Source organism: Callorhinchus milii, unplaced genomic scaffold (assembly GCF_018977255.1).
Source record: "Callorhinchus milii isolate IMCB2004 unplaced genomic scaffold, IMCB_Cmil_1.0 Scaffold2, whole genome shotgun sequence".
NCBI classification, from domain to species: domain Eukaryota; kingdom Metazoa; phylum Chordata; class Chondrichthyes; order Chimaeriformes; family Callorhinchidae; genus Callorhinchus; species Callorhinchus milii.
In genome coordinates, this window is record NW_024704743.1 from 110,398,616 (window position 1) to 110,415,310 (window position 16,695).

General features: G+C 42.1%; 1 protein-coding gene across 3 annotated transcripts in view; it reads right to left on the reverse strand.

The window, feature by feature from the left end:
* Window positions 1-16,651, reverse strand: part of LOC103180739 (sperm-associated antigen 1) — a 32,231-nt gene extending 15,580 nt beyond the window's left edge. For 2 of the 3 annotated variants that reach the window (XM_007896763.2, XM_007896760.2), the window contains exons 1-11: window positions 16,596-16,651; window positions 15,043-15,205; window positions 13,951-14,110; window positions 13,360-13,485; window positions 11,980-12,047; window positions 11,263-11,375; window positions 10,431-10,536; window positions 9,429-9,559; window positions 8,194-8,300; window positions 5,001-5,139; window positions 2,215-2,688 (exon numbers count right to left, since the gene is read on the reverse strand). In XM_007896763.2, the coding sequence (XP_007894954.2) occupies window positions 2,215-2,688; window positions 5,001-5,139; window positions 8,194-8,300; window positions 9,429-9,559; window positions 10,431-10,536; window positions 11,263-11,375; window positions 11,980-12,047; window positions 13,360-13,485; window positions 13,951-14,110; window positions 15,043-15,203 (1,585 nt within the window). In that variant the 5' untranslated portion in view covers window positions 15,204-15,205; window positions 16,596-16,651. Of the gene's footprint in view, window positions 1-2,214; window positions 2,689-5,000; window positions 5,140-8,193; window positions 8,301-9,428; window positions 9,560-10,430; window positions 10,537-11,262; window positions 11,376-11,979; window positions 12,048-13,359; window positions 13,486-13,950; window positions 14,111-15,042; window positions 15,206-16,322; window positions 16,342-16,595 lie in introns of those variants that run through there. The other variant, XM_007896761.2, reaches the window with a different exon arrangement.
* Between the last annotated feature and the right edge of the window lie 44 nt (window positions 16,652-16,695).

Here is a 16,695-nt window from a genome sequence, read left to right on the forward strand (position 1 = left end):
TATAGCACCCTTCACGTCGGGAGGAGGTCCCAAGGCGTTGGACAATGTACAGCAATTCAGGCCAGAGCTGGGGTCGGAGGGGAGAAGAGGGGTGGCCGATGGCACGGTCGAAGAGGAGGATTTTGAGGCGAGACTTGAAGGAGGCCAAGGAGGGGCGAGGTGGAGTGATTGGGGGATGGAATTCCAGAGGCGCAGAGTGGCTGAAGGCTTTCCCGCCAATGGTGGGGCGGGGAACGTGAAGCAGGCCAGAGCCGGCTGAGTGGAGGGAGCAGGCGGTTGGTAGGGGGTTAGGAGGTCGCAAAGGTAGGTGGGGCGAGGCCATGGAGGGCTTTGTAGGTGAGGACCAGAATCTTGAACTGGATCCTCTGAAGGATAGGGAGCTAATAGAGTCGAGCGAGAACGGGGGAGATGGGGTCACGGAGTTTGGTGCGGGAGAGGACACGGGCTGCAGAGTTCTGGATTATCTGCAGCCTGTGGAGGGAGGAGTTGAGAAGGCCGACAAGCAGGGCGTTTGTATAGTCGAGCCTGGAGGTGATGAAGGCATTAACAAGAGTTTCAGCGGCCTAAGGTAGTGGTGGAGATTACACCTTTAACAGGCACCTTATTTCTAAAGAGAAATATCTAAACATATGTCTGCGTGTACGTAAAAACATACTTTATTTTGCACCACACACTGAGGAGTGACAGCCTAATTTTTCAATGTCATTTCCAGCATCAGTGAATAAACAGTTGTCACAAAGTGTAATGAGAATCCTAGAATCTTTGAGCACAAACGATCATCATACTCTGAAACACAATGGAAACTACTTAAGTCGGACACATCAGGGCCACCCATTTGGTCCGGCTAAAGAAGCTTCTTCTGTAGTTATTTGTTCTGTCCCACTCTCCTTCCTTTATCCCATACCCTTTCATATTCTTCCTTTTCAAATATTGGTCTCATTCCCTTTTAAAAGCTACTATGTCTTATGCTTCAACCAGTTCTTCGGTAGGATATTCCACATCGCTCTCTGTGGAAGAACTATTTTACCAACCTTTTTTTTTCTTCTTCGGTAATGATCTTAAATTTATGCCCCCTCTTGCTACCAACTGACTGACCAGTGGAATTCACCTGATCAAAACCTCAATAACTTTTAAAACCTCTTTATCTCTCAACATTCTCTAGGCGAGTGTAAACTTCCCGTTTTTTTCTGGTCTCTCCTCATAAGTGAAGATGCTCATTCCTGCCGGGCAGTGGAATTTTAAATTAGTTGGATTTTGTGGATGGTGGAGCTGGATATACAGGCGAGGAAGGCATTGGAATAGTCGAGACGAGAGGTGACGAAAGGGTTGTCAAGGGTTTCAGCTGTGTTGGATGTGAGGTACAGTCGGAGGCGGGCAATGTGATGAAGGTGGAAGAAAGTGGTTGTGGTCAGTGCCCGCTTGTGGGGTAAGTAGGACAGCTGCAGATTGAACCTGATGCCTAGGTTACGCATTAAGGCACTGATTGGCAATTTATGGACCTTCTTTCCCTCCCCTTTCACCACCATGTTATAAACTGCTCCAGTGGATAAAATACAAATTTATATGTATAATAGCAGCCTTCGTGTCGGGAGAACGTCCTAAGGTGCCTGATAATTCTGTTTTGGCAACCGATCTGGCGGTGGTAGCCAACGGGGTAGTGAGGGTTAAGATGACCATAAGTGCGGCCAAAGAGGTACTTGAGATGGACCTAAAAAGCAGCACGGGAGGAGCAAGTCTGCTGGACTGCGGGATAGAGTTCTATAAACCAAGAGCACATAGGCTGAAAGCCCGGCCACCGATGCTGGGGAAGTAGGATGCGCACATCAAAGAGGAGCTGCCAGTCAGCACTACCATATCAGGCTGTCACCAACCATATGACCTCTGACGCCACTACATGTCTGTAAAAATCTGGTCAGCTTCACCAGTGCGTGTCATGCGTGAAATCGTATTGTTGCAGTGAACATTTTAAAGCACAGCAGCTGGATTTTAAGCGCAATTTGAAGTGCAACGACACATTGAGCTGGCACAATGTCAAGATTTGAGATTTTTAAGTAAGATAATGTCGTGGTCCACAACCCAGTTGTGCCAGAAGCAAACCTGCATTATTACGAAGTACATTATAACAGGGCTGCTGCACTAGACTTTTATTCACTCAAGATAAAAACAGTGTTCAGTAGATCTGGTCAATAATATTTTTTTAAAAATCTATCATACCTGATTCAGTGAGTTCAGTGATGGCTTCGGTATATTTGAGTTCTGCAGCTCCAAACTGTCCATTCTTGAAGAGCTCATTCCCTTCACTCTTAAGCTTTGCTATGGCAGAGGGCAAGGCCTGTAAACTCTTCTCTCTCACTGTCGGTGAAAATGACCTGACAGCAGACACCTGAATGTCGTCAGTTTTTGGAGGATCCTGATTTCTTCTTTTTGCTGTGTTGGTATCATTCTTGACATTTTTACTTCCAGTTTCAGAATTATGTTTACTAGGTCCATTTTTGCTCACTGCTGGTAAGCTATCCTTACTGCCATTTCCAGCATTCCCCCGTGTTGCAGTATTCTGGCTATCATTCTTTCCATTTGCTGTGTTCTTTTCATTAGACTGTCCTTCATGTTTGCTTGAAAACTTTTTCAATATATTTCCCATTACAGTCTTTGCATTTGTTGTACCTCCACCGAATTGCGTATTGGAATCTATAAGGAAGTCCACATACCAGAAACCAGAGTGCATCAGTGGAAAAAACTATTACAGTGCTTAAGAAAGGGGTGTTAGGAAAATCTCATTAGAAACTTAAAGCAACAACAACCTCGCATTTCACAAGCAAAATAGTGTCAAAATATCAGCTACACACAACATTTTTACAAACCAGTGACACTGTCAAAAGAAGTCACAAACAGGTATGTATCTTTAGCTGATATGATTGCCTCCCTGTGTCAGCAAAAACGTGGATTAATTTGAATTGCAAATAATCATAAGGGTCAAATACTATAAAACCTGCGAGTTAAAACAGAAAGGACTGAGCTGATCTGAAACCTCAGGGAAGTAGATGTTGTTCAGCCAATACATTATGCAGCATTATTAACTCTTTGAGAGCTGAAATTACTTTTCTTCCTTGTGAACATCTGCAAAAAGCATTTTCTGTTAAAAGTTCTAATCTCAATAATATACATTGCAATTTGGGAAGTGCACATTTCTGAATTCATAGCACACTTTGATTTTTTTAAATAATTTATATAAATATCATTCACTAGCAACCATACCTTGTCCCATCCCATTTCATCCCACCCCCATCACTGCATCAAGCTGCTTTTTAACTTAAATGAGGCCCAGTGTCCTGGCCTCTGCACCTTCCCTGCTAACCTGTTGATTACCCTCTGCCTAAAGAGAATCTTCCTGGGGTCTGTCCTGAATTGGTCTTTACAGCTTGAAACCTGTGTCCTCTTGATTCTAAAATAATAATCTGCGTTTAGTATTTCAATCACATTTAAAATGTTATACCCTGTATGAGGTTCTCTCTAAATCACCTTCTCTCAAGCTTGAAGAGCCCGAGCTTGTCCAATCATTACTCACAATTCATTCCTCTAACATTGGGGATCATGGCTATTTACTGCCAGTCAGAAAGACAATCAATAGCACAGTAACACATTAACCACCTCCCGGAGCCCGGCACAGAGACAAAGAGCGCAAGATTGGTCTGTATACTGTGTGTGTGGGCGAGCGCGCGCATCTGGGCGAGCGCGCGCATCTGGGCGAGCGCGCGCATCTGGGTGAGTGTGCACGCGTGCCTGCATTGTGTGTGTGTGTGTCTGTGCCTGCATTGTGCGTCTGTGTTGTGTGTGTACGCCTGAGTTGTGTTTTTGTGTGTGCCTGCGTTGTGTGCGTTTGAGTGTGTACGCCTGCATGTGTATCTGCGTGTGTGCGTGTATCTGCGTGCATCTGTATCTTTAAGTGTATGTAGCATGCATACCACACACTACTGTTTGTGGGACGCTGCTGTGCACAATTGGCTGCCACGTTTCATCCACAAATATAAAATCAATTCACTTTACAGTATATTCTGTGAAGCACATTGAGAAGTTTTGAAGACGTGAAAAGCGTTATATCAAATGCAAGGATTATTATATTATTATTAATAATAATGCTATATGAGCAAATTCAGACCAGCCATTGCTCATAAAATTTCAAAATGCGCGAAGCATGTTTAAGAATTATTATGATATACTTTTATTCAGTCATACCGGGATGACATCCCAAAGCGCTTCACAAAACTGATTGGCAGCTCGAGAGTGGGGTGGGGGAGAAGAGAGCCCAGGCACTAGAGGCATATAGATAGTGAAAAGGATTGAGGGCAGAGCCCTTAGGAATGCCACGTGACTGTGCTGGGATAAAGGAGAAAGTACTGGAGGAGACAAAGTGAAGACACTGGGACAAGTAAGAATGAGACCAGGAAAGGACAGAACCATGGAAGTGGAACAAGGAAGAGGAGACTGGAGAAGGATGGATGGTCAGTATTATAGAAGGTGGCAGGCAGATCAAGAATAGCAAAGAGACAGCTCTGGTCGGAGATGGCAAGAACTTTGTTGGCATTAAGAACCATAAAAGTGTTTAATGTTTCCGACTTTGGGGGAAAAGATCAAAATTTATCTAGAGTAATGATATTAATTTTTGGACTCTAAGGGGGTTGAAAAAGGGAATGATCAAGAGATGAACATAATACACGACTAGATTTATATCAGAGAGAACACAAAAAACATGCCTGGACCCCACCTGCCCCCATCCAGCAAACTTGTTTAAACTCCAGAATTTTAAACTCAAGAAAGGCTGAAGTTGGCAATATCCAGGTCTTGAACTGAACACACATACACAAACTCAAAGGATTTTCCACTGACTTCATGCACATAGGAAGCACCCTGGGATGCCTTTGCCACCAAAATGACCCCGAAGCCACAACTACAAGTTGTAAAATGTAACAACTACCAATCATATTTTCATTGACCATCCTCACCTTCATTTTGATTTGCATTTTCTCTCTCCTCCTCAATAGAGTCCTCCACTACTTTGATGGTCATCCTTTTCCCCTTTTTCTGTGTTTTGGATGGAGGCTGCGAGTTTTTTAGCTTCTGCTCAACTTCCTCAAGCAATTTCTGAAAATCGTTATTCATTAGGACAACAGTTATATCCCATCTCCAATATACTTTTGGACAATGTTTTAGTTTAGTAGAAGAAAAATAATTAGCACTCTTTAGCTGAAAACAAATCAGCAGTTTAAATCACAGGTGTCCAATGGAGGACAGCCTATATCTTAGGCTGCACCTTTCCTTAGAACTGAACTTGAAAAAGAAATTCTCTTTAATGGAATGGAAAAAAATCTTTAGGTGATGAAGTGGCTAGGGATGAAAAGAAGGTATTCTTCCCTGGCTCTACTGTGCTTCAGTTTGTCCCCCCTTGACTTGCATACATTCAAACACTATTAATATATGTATTGGATTTATGCACAGGTGCTTAAGATAAATTCCGTATTCAATGGTTTATTAGGGAGTGTCCTATTATAGACATACTCGAGAACGTCATGAGAGGGAGTTTATCCTAGTGTCCTGACCAACAATCCCCAAATAAAATTGGTCATTCACTTCAGACTGTTTGTGGGACATTGCTGTGCACAAGTTGACTGCTGCATTAGTCCACAACGTACACAGTTACTCTACTTTACAGTATATCCTGTATATACACAAAGCTTTGGAAGTCGCTTGTTGAATAGCACTTAAGTGCTTATCAAATGTCGTTCATAGTTGCCTATCTTTAAAGTAGGACAACCATTTGCACTTCTACTCTTAAGCATGGGCAGCACACACTGATTTCTGGTAGGTACAAATAATAAACGGGATTCTACAGTAAAATAACACTACAATAGAAAACCAGGATTCATTATTACCATCTCTTCATTCTCTCAGGTGGTATTATTTTCTAATTATGGTAGTTTAATAAACAAATTACTACCTCTATCACAATACTATATCATAGAATAGAATCATACAGCACGGAAAGAGGCCATTCGGCCCATCGCGTCTGCGCCAGCTCCTAAAAGAGCAATCCAACTCAATCTCACCAGCTCGCTTTCTCTCCATAGCCCTGCAATCCTATCTTCCCCAAATACCCATCCACTTCTCTCTTAAAAGTTATTATTGAATTGGCTTCCATTACCCTTTCAGGTAATGCATTCCAGATCTGAACAACTCGCTGGGCGAATTTCCTAACCTCCCCTCTGTTTCTTTTAACAACTATCTTAAATCAGTGTCCTCAGGTTACTGCCCCATATGCCAGTGGAAATAGTTTTTCCCAGTCCAACCTATCAAATCCTCTCATGATCTTGAAAACCTCTATTAAATCCCCTCTTAATCTTCTCTGCTCTAGGGAGAATAATCCTAGTTTCACTAACCTCTCCTCATAACTAAGGTCCTTCATTCCTGATACCATCCTGGTAAACCTCCTTTGCACACTCTCCAATGCCCTAATATATTTCCTAAAGTGCAGTGCCCAGAACTGAACGCAGTACTCCAACTGAGGCCTAACCAGCATTTTATAAATATTCAACATAACCTCCTGACTTTTGAATTCTATGCCCCTATTTATAAAATCTAGTATCCCGTATGCTTTTTTTAACAGCCTTATCTACTTGTCCTGCCACATTCAGAGATTTGCTTATGTGGACCCCCAGGTCTCTCTGTTCATTTGCCCTCTAGCTTACACTGGCTCTCCTCATTCTTCCTACCAAAATGCAACACTTCACATTTCTCCACATTAAATCTCATCTGCCACGTTTCTGCCCATTTTACCAAACTATCTAAGTCCTCTTGGAGTCTGGTGCTATCCTCATCACCATTAACTATTTTTCCAAGCTTAGGTCAAACTACCGAGGAACGTAAAGACAGACTCCAAGAGTTTTTATAAATATATAGAGAGGAAGAGGCTGTCAAAGGTAAATGTGGGTCCACTACAGGCAGAGACGAGGGGAATTATAGTAGGGGACAAATATGTGGAGTCCTGTAGCTTAGTGGTTAGAGCACTCACCTCACAAGCGAGAGAGCTGGTTTCGGTTCCTGGCAGGGTGAAACCAAGTTCCCTTTGCTCCATACTCCTCTGTTTACCTAGCAGTTAGCTGATTGGCGGATCGCTTTTCTAGGGGTAATAATTCCTTAAAAAAAATTGGTTCCTTCAATCCACAACTATTTGTAGGACAATGCTATGTGCAATTGGCTGCCGTGTTTCTTCCATGGGATGTACAGTCAATTCACTTTGCAATATGTTTTGGGAAAATTGGGACGCTATCCTGCGTGAGGGGCAGGTTGTTGTTGTATGTTCTGTGAAGCGCTTTGAGACACCTCGAAGACTATGTCAAATGAAAGGTTTTTTATTATTATTATAGACGGCAAATTGTCAAGTTCCTCAAGTGCCTTGGGATGCGAGAGGAGCTACATAAATGAAAATTTGTATTGTAGTGCAGGGTGCTTTCTAAGAACATAGTAAATGCTAAAATTGTCATGTGCAGCAATGCAAGAAATGACCTACTTGCCAGGCACCCAAATAAATCCCCTGGTGTTAACACTTACCACCACCAGAGGTCCTACCAAATACTGTATCATCACTGTACTGTTGGCCTCTAGATGAGGCTATATCAACAATGTTTCAAAACCAAGAATTAAATGATGTAGAAAAAATAAAGGATTGGTTTATTATTAATGAGAACTGGTAAGGCATGTATTTAGACAAGCTGAACCCATTTAGGCACACGCTCAAATATATTTTAAACAAGTATGTTTTTCAACCTATCACAACAACTTGCATTTATGTGGTGCCTTTCATTTGGGGTAATGCCTCAGAAGTCTTAATTCTAATTAATCCACTATCTGTGCGCAATTGGCTGCCACGTTTTGCCCACAAAATATACAGTCAATTCACTTTACAATATATTCTGTGAAGCACTTTGAGACATTTCAATGATGCATTAAGGTTCTATATCAAATGCAAGGATTATTATTGTAATTCTGAGCTTTCCTGTAAATTGTTTAGTTAGGTATTCGTTGAATTCAAAATTCAATTTTAATTCCAAGTCTGTGCTGGAATGTTAAATTACAATTTATTTTCGTGAAAAGGTTAGCATGTCAAATCAATTTATATTCCTTGTTTTACACTCAACTTACCTTTGCTACAGGATTGAGCGGCTCTGCTTGCAAAACTATCTTGAGATCCTCTGCTGCATCTTCACACTTGCCTAAATGTTTATAAACAGTCGCACGACGTAGAAGTGCTGCAAAACAAGGCAACAAATAGCAATAAGTATTACAAAAAGTGATCATAAATTCCTTTGGATTATAATTTATTGCTTTTACTTTTCTACAGTGGTCAGTACAGGGCAGCCCTGTAAGACTGCTCCTCAGGTGAGCACAAGTTTTATTGGTATATCTGATTCCCTGTACTACAAAGTGGACAACTTTTCTCTCAGAGGAATATGCCTCTGCTCGAGTCTCCTCATCCTGGAGTGCTTCCCGTACTAAAAACACACGTCTTCCAGGCCTTTAGGGCACAACTGATATTACTACAACAACAAACAACAAAATTACATTTGTAAAGTGCCTTTCACGTCAGAAGGACGTCCCAAAGCGCTGGACAGAGTTTCGGACCCGAGCTGGGGGTCGGGGAGGGTGGAAGGCAGGGAGAAAGCAGGGAAATCGAAAGCGCGGTCGAAGAGGAGTGCCTCGAGATGGGTCTTGAAGGTGGCAAGGGAGGGGCCGAGGTGGAGGGACTGCGGGATGAAGTTCCAGAAGGTGGCGGCAGAGTAGTTGAAGGCCCACACGCCAATAGTGGGGTGAGGGAGGCGGGGGATGTAAAGCAGGTCAAAGCCCGCTGAGCAGAGGAAGCATGCAGGATGGTAGGGGGGTCAGGTCACAGAGGTAGGGGGGAGCAAGACCATGGAGGGATATGAAGGTGAGGACCAGGATCTTGAACTGTATCCTCCGCGTAATGGGAAGCCAATGGAGTTGGGCGAGGATGGGGGTGTTAGGGTGGTGGAGCCTAGTGCGGGGGAGGACATGGGCTGCAGAGCTCTGGATGAGCTGCAGCCTATGGAGGGAGGAGTCGGGGAGGCCGACAAGCAATGACTTCCTCCGCATTATGCACGTCCACACTACATACAGGTAAAAGTTGTCGATGACACTTGCTGCATGCTGCACAGGACGTGCCGCTCATATCATTTTGTGAAGGAAAGATTTTGTGTAGTAATTAACATTGCAGTGACCCATCAACCCATTAATGGGACCAAAGCTTCCAGCATGCTACTGCACAAGTTTTTTTTTGCCAGTATCTCACAGATCTGTGTCCATCTCAGAGCCCAATGTGGATAAGTGGACATGCAGTAGTTGCCATCTACTGTACTCACCCTTCAAATTACCGGGATCCAATTTCAGCACTTGTTCAGAATCATTAAGAGCCTTGTACCATTCCTTAAGCTCAATTTCTGATTGAGCTCTATTGTTATATGCAGCTACAGTTGGACACACAGATATACTCCTGTTCAATTTGTTTAGAGAGAGAGAGAAAATTACACACAATATGAGTGCAGATCTTCCAAATAATGAAAACGTACAATCCTACTGCTTTAGTCATAGTATTATAGTAGATTCGGGGGAGTGGGGTAAAGGGAAAGAAACGTAAGCCAGATATCCAGTGGAGTCCTGTAGCTCAGAGGTTAGAGCACTCGCTTTGCAAGTGAGAGACCTGAGTTCAATTCCAGGCAGAGGGCGAAACCTTGGGCAAGTTTCCTTACTCCACACAGAGCCTAATAATAATCCCTCCAAAACAAAACAATAATAAATTGGTCATTTTCAATCTACGACTGTTTGTGGGACATTGCTGTGCGCAATTGGCTGCCGTTTTGCCCACAAATATACAGTCAATTCACTTTACAGTATATTCTGTGAAGCGCTTTGGGATGTCCTCTCGACGTGAAAAGCGCTATATCAAATGCAATGATTATTATTATTATTAGTTGTAAAAACTCAACAAATAACTTCAATAAACAAAATCCATCACACTATGAGCTCAAAGGCCCAATGTAAGACTTGAACTGACAATCTTCTGACTCAGAGACAAGTACTCACAGGCAATAAATGTTGTAATCATGCTGTAATCTTATGATAACCAAATCTATGCTATATTGAAGAATGTTTAATGGGCTGTACTGTATTTATGCTCAGGTGTACTATTTCTGATAATGGATCCGTTTCAAAAATGGCCTTTTATATATCAAAAACTTTGGTTTTGTTATAGTCCTTATTTCTCGATAAGTCTGATATTGAAATCATTTATCAATATCAGATCAATAATTATATATTGCATGGTAGTGCACTAAATGTAAATATTTAATCAACCGTGAACATACCTGGTGTAGTAAGCAAAAGCTTCCTTATAATCACCAGCTCGGAAAGCTTCATTACCTTTGTCCTTTTCTCGGTCAGCTGCAATCATCTTTTCTTTGTCACTCATACCTGAGAAACAGCAATGTACTACTTGTTTGAATAGCATGCATGAAACGTATAATGATTTTTCACTTCATGTTAGAGATTTTTCAGGGTATGTGGAAAAGGGAGACAAAGGTGAGGGATATAAAATAAGGATAGATGAGATAATGAGGGGCAAATTAAACAAAAACACACCAAAATGGATCAACAGAAAAATAAAAAGGGAGATAAATAAAAAATGATTTATAAAGCTTATAAACAGAAGGGAAAAGGTGACAAACCATTGAGCTGAATTTGACAGTACAGAAACAGGTTAAAAAGCATATTAAGGAGACAAGAAAGAATCATAAAGGGACATAGCAACAAATGCAAGACTAAATATTATAACTTTAAGAAAGTTGTCAGGAAAGACATTAAAACTCTATGGAATTGAAAAAGGAGGTTGAAAAAGATAATGAACAGGATATAGCCACAAATTAAATTTCTACTTCTTAGTTTTTTTCAACCAGGGTGGACATTAAAAATATACTCCCGTCCCACCAAATATTGTTATAAACACTACATGTTCAGTTCAATTATTTTTATTACTGTGTCTGCTCAGATCTACACCCATTATCAAGCCTCTACAAATCGCAGTTTTATAGTTCCCTACTTCACAAAGTCTCCTAGTTTACAAAAAGAGGAGGATAAAGCACTTTTTAAAATAATTGCCACAAACATACACCATTTTCTTTACCTGAAACATTCAATTACCTGTAGTTTTTATTTCTTTCTCGATTCCAGAAATCCCATCATTGAAAATTGTTTTGGATGTAATTGCTTGCTTGCCTCTATCAATCTTAGCACATTCTTCTTCCACATCAAATCTAAAATGAAACTTTTCTTTTTAAATATACATCTTCGAATGAATAACATTCAGCATAACAATATTTAATCTTTTACAAAAATGTTTATATTAGCATTCAAAGACAATGATGTTAAATTTGCACCATTCACTCTACTCGGGGGAGGGGGGAAAGAAAGGAGTGAGGTCTCCTTGGAGCTTAGCTGGTTGCAATGTGACATGCTTGAGATTGGAATGTGATGCTCTATGAATACTGGAATTATGACCTCTATATGAAACAATAATTTTGAAATCTGGACCAGAATCCTGTTCTTTAACCTGTAACCCACAGCAAAATAAAGTGACATTGACATCGTAGAATATTAATAATATTTGATTTAGGGCCTTATCACATCATTGAGACGTTTCAAAGCACGTCACAGTATTGTAACGTATATAAATATATAAAATATAACATGAAATAAGTGAATAGAAATATAGAAGTCCAGATACAGAACTGGTCACTAGTTGGTCATTTGGCACTATACCAACAACCATCATGGTTGCTTTCTTAGTTCCTTTGTGGTGCATTCAATTTGCTCAGAATCTGTGCAAAATTTTGAAAACATAACCTTAAGTTGACCTACTTATCCCATTCCTTGTAATCCTTCGGTTTCACACATTTCTTTGCTGTTGATTTTCTGTCCCCGCTATTCTGTGAAATAAATAGTACTATAATCAATGTAAGTAAACACAGGTATAGAAAAGCAACAAAAAAGGAGTTCAAAATGACTAAGTAGGTCAGAAAATTTTCAAAATAAAGGCGTTAATAAGACTTTCTAAAGCCACATTAGTAGTAAAATGTGAGGGAATAGCAATGATACTAAATCAGTGCAGTATTTCACCTCAGTTTTCATCCACAAAGTTAGAGAGCGAGCATATAATGATTTTGACGAGAACGGTCTCCATTCTGTGGTTAGGCAATAGCTGGATAGGAGGGACTCGAGCAACAATTAAAGAGAAAGATGGGAGTGACGTTGAGTGGCAACAAAGCACTCTAGGGCTTTAGACAGGAAGGGCAGAAAGCACTCCCTCTCTATGGCCCTGATATCCTTGCTAAACTGGGGTGACCAAAACCAGATACAGTACACTGTGGTCAAACCAGTTGTGGCCAGTACTCCTTACAAGGATGCATCCTGCTTACCTAATTCTGGAAATTATCAGGCGCACGTTGGCAAGAGATATGGCTTGGGGACCTCAGATTGTGCAATGGGATACTACTCAAGTTTAGCCAGCTAAAATCACAAAGCTTGTCATTGAAAGCTTTAACACTACTTGTCCAGCTAGGACCACCCTACCGGGTAGGGCTATGGCTTGCAAGGTTAACGGGAGCAGAGTGGAAAGAGTCCCTGCCTCCAGTAACTGCCCTTCCAAGGCCTTTCGAGGTGCCAAGCTGGCAAGCCCTGGAGTACTGCAGCCCTGCCTGACTCAGGAACTAGACTACCAAGGCTGCCACAGAGGGTGGGCTTGATTCTGATATTCCGTTGACAAACGTGTCATTTAGGAGCCAGTTCACCTCCATGGAGACCCCAATTACCCCCCACCCCCCAGAGGATGGTCACTTGACATCCAACAAGCACAGGTTTGAACCCTCACCAAGACCTCCTGCGGGCAACACAGCTTAGCATAAAATGCAAAAGAACATTGACACAATCTTCATGTCCACAGCTCGAATACACATCTCTTCCCATTGAACAATGATTCCACTTGTTGGAGGTGCAGAGCTAAAGCAGTAGTACTTCTCTGCAACCAATCAACGTGGATTCCAAGCAATGGGTTTATAAATTGATTTATATACACATTTAAATTATAACTGCTCTTTGCTGAATACCGAATGACATTTCAATAACCATGAAGTAATCCAAGTAAGAGAAAACATGGAGAAAAGTATTAATTTAGAGTATTCATAAACTTCCACTGAAAAGCGCTATATCAAATGCAAGGATTATTATTATTATTATTATTACCTGGTAGGAAAGAATTGACGAATTAGCACCACGGACAGGTGCATTATTTTCTGAGCTGAAATCCACTGCTGTTGTGTTCCTAATATTTTGTTCATTTTCCTTTTGCTTCATTTCATCTGTCCAACTCTAGGAAGAAACAGAGGGTGAGAATGAAGCATGAAACACCAGAAACAAAACTTAATTTAAAAAATTGTAATTCAATTGTCAAGCACATCAGTGAGACAACATAATTAATTCCTGGCAAATATACCTCCAAGAAAGCTTTTAACTCACTTTCTTCTTTGTGATGGCTCATACAGTCCACCTCCAAACCCGTTCTTATCTCCTCCCACAGAATGTCTGTCAAAAGCTGGTAACTCTCCATTGCTCCACCAACTCTCAAGCCCCACACATACAACTGTTTAAACCTTAATAAATTTTACATGTAAGCAAACCACACTAAACACTAAGGCTTGATACAAAAAGAAACACAATAAAATTGTGTTGAAAATGATTACACAAAACCAAATGATTCTTTTATTCACCAGCATGACGGCCAGACTGAATAACATTACTTACACCTCTATGAATTCATCTACTTATGGTGCATACCTTGAGATCACCAGTGATTTCTTGCCATTCATCTGCAGTAAAGCTAGCAGCAGTAGCTGCAGGTTTACTTTTACGAAGAACACGACTATTTGGATTCAGCTTTTCAATTTTCTTTTCACAAAATCCTGTAAGATCAGGATAAAGTCCTTCCTCGCCAGACCTTGAAAATAGCATACAAAAGTAGTAATAATAATAATGCTTGCATTTGGTATAGTGCTTTTCATATCAGGAGGACATCTTGAAGCACTTCACAAGATTTACTGTATAGATAATCATGGCAGCCAATTTGCGCACAGCAATGTCCCACAAACTGCCAGAAGGTGAGTTACCAATTTTATTTGGGGGAATGTTGGCCAAGACACTGGGAGGAACTGCCTCCTCTTTTTGAATAGAGCCATGAGATATTTAATGTCCATCTGAACAGGCAGACAGGGACCTTGGTTTAACATCTCATCCAAACGAGGGCACCTCCGACAATGCGGCACACTCCCAGGATTGCATTGGAGAATTGGCCTAGAATATATGAGTTCAAAGTCCCAATGTGAGGCTTGAACCCCCAACCTTCTGATCCAGAGGTGAGAGTGCTACCAACTGAGTCAGACTGACACATCATGAAATTAAGCAGAGGTATATTTGACTATTTGAGGTTGACCACGGTGTATATGGACATTCATCAGACCTTTGATGGGGTAAGAGAGTAAGATCAAAATTTAAGATTCACGGTATTAAAAGGAAGAAGTGGGTAGAATGGCTGAGAAACAAAACAAAAAACAATGGAGTAAGAATCAGTGGGTGTTTCTTGGGGTACGAGGAATGTGATGGTTGATATGCAGAGAAGTAAGCGATTGCAGCTCACTTTCAACTGGTGGAACCATTGTTCAGTGGGCTGTGGTGGGCAAGAAGATGATGCAAATTACATCATGCATTTCATGCTGAGTGACATGCAGTGTAACAATCTCCCAACCTTACTCTGGTGTCCCCAAGCTTTGGCTCTCACTAACCTGCACCTAATACTCCAAGAAGGGCCATTATTTTGCTCTTCACTGTCACAAAAGTAAAACAAAAATGATTTTTATATTTAGTTTTTTTTACCTTAGCACTGTCAGAATTTTTCCCAGATAGTTCTCATCTTTACATTTCTCAATGAAGTCGTAATCCAAATGCTCAATTGGAAGATTATAGGTCTTGGTGGTTCCCTGGGTCCAAGCATAAGATGGTTCTGAGGTCCTCGGTGGAATTTGTTCTGTAGTCATAGCTGGAAAGAAACCAAACAATCATTTAATTTTGCTCCTCTAACAGTCCTGTAAACACTATGTTTGCTGTTTTTCACCAATAACATATTATATGACCTCTGAACAATGCATGCCTGTATACTTTTTATAAAGCCCCAAATATCTATCAACAAAACAGGTGGTAAACATATGTAGAACTCTCTCTCATTCACCCACATACAACAGCCACCTCTGCTATCTCAAATACAAATCCCCTTTGCTCTTGAAGGTAAATGGCAGAAAAACAGCCTCGTAGTCCATCACAAAATTTGGCTCAAACACCTGAGAAACTACCTCCTCTCCCTCTCAAAGCTAAAATCCCATTGTATCTAAGATCATGCTACAGACCAAGGAAAAGGCCAAGCACCTCTTCTCTACCACAAATCACCTCCTCTGCACCAGTTAGCTGGTTAAACATCACATTAACTCAATTCACATAGGGGGTCTCCAAACTTGACTCTTGCCAACTTTCCCTATTTTTCAGGAATAGGTCAGCAGCGAGCGCCCCTCCAGTGATCCAAGCGCTCATTCCATTCCAAAGGGAAATTTCCAGTAGAGCTTTCAGTCTGGTTTGGATGCTCTTAAGCAGGGTGATCGGTTGCTGCATGTCAAGATACCCAGCTGATCCATTTCCATAGCAGCTTTTTCCGCCCATCGCCTGAGGCGTAAAATACAACATTTAGCCCTGGATATATTCACCTCTGTAATTTCTGGTTTGCTTGTTTTGTTGCAATTCCCCGCCCTTTGTTTTGCATTATTAACACCTCTTTAACCCCCTGTTTTGTTGCAACCGCCCCCCTTTTGTGGTGCATCAACCCATCATCTTCAACCCACCCACCCCCTGTCCTCTTTGCTCTTCCATGCCCTGCCTCTCCCTTGTTCGCCCTTTTAAAAGCCTCCCCCCCCGCCTCCTCCCGACACGCCCCAGTTCCGACGAAGGGCCGCGGACCCGAAACGTTGAGACTCGCTTTCCTTTCTCCATTCCGTGCTGCCCGACCTGCCCGGGGGGTTCCCAGCCACTTGGCTTTTCGTTTGCGCTTTGAAGCACTTCACTTGAGGGGGAGGAGGGTCACTGGTCACGCGGGGCAGTCGTTTGCACACCTGGAAACGGACCTCGCAGCACTTTGCACTCTTCCCCCTCTCTCTTTCTCTGTGTGTGTGTGTGTGTGGGCACCAACCACCTGCTGCCTGAGTGCTCCCGTTGCCATGGCGACCACCGCCAGCCAGGAGACTCGCACCACCGATTGCCTTCTTGAACCCTGACATTGCAGCACGTTACACGTTTCCTCGCCACACACTTATGTGTGTGTGTGTGTGTTTTTGTGGCGGGGGGTGGGGGGGGGGAGACAGTAGTTAAAAGGTGGGTTTGAATACCTGCGTCCGCTCGCGCTCCTTCTCTCGCAGCCGAGCGGCGCCAACCGCCTCGCCGGCCCAGCAGGCACCGCGCGGCCGCCAGCCAACCGGAAGCTGAACG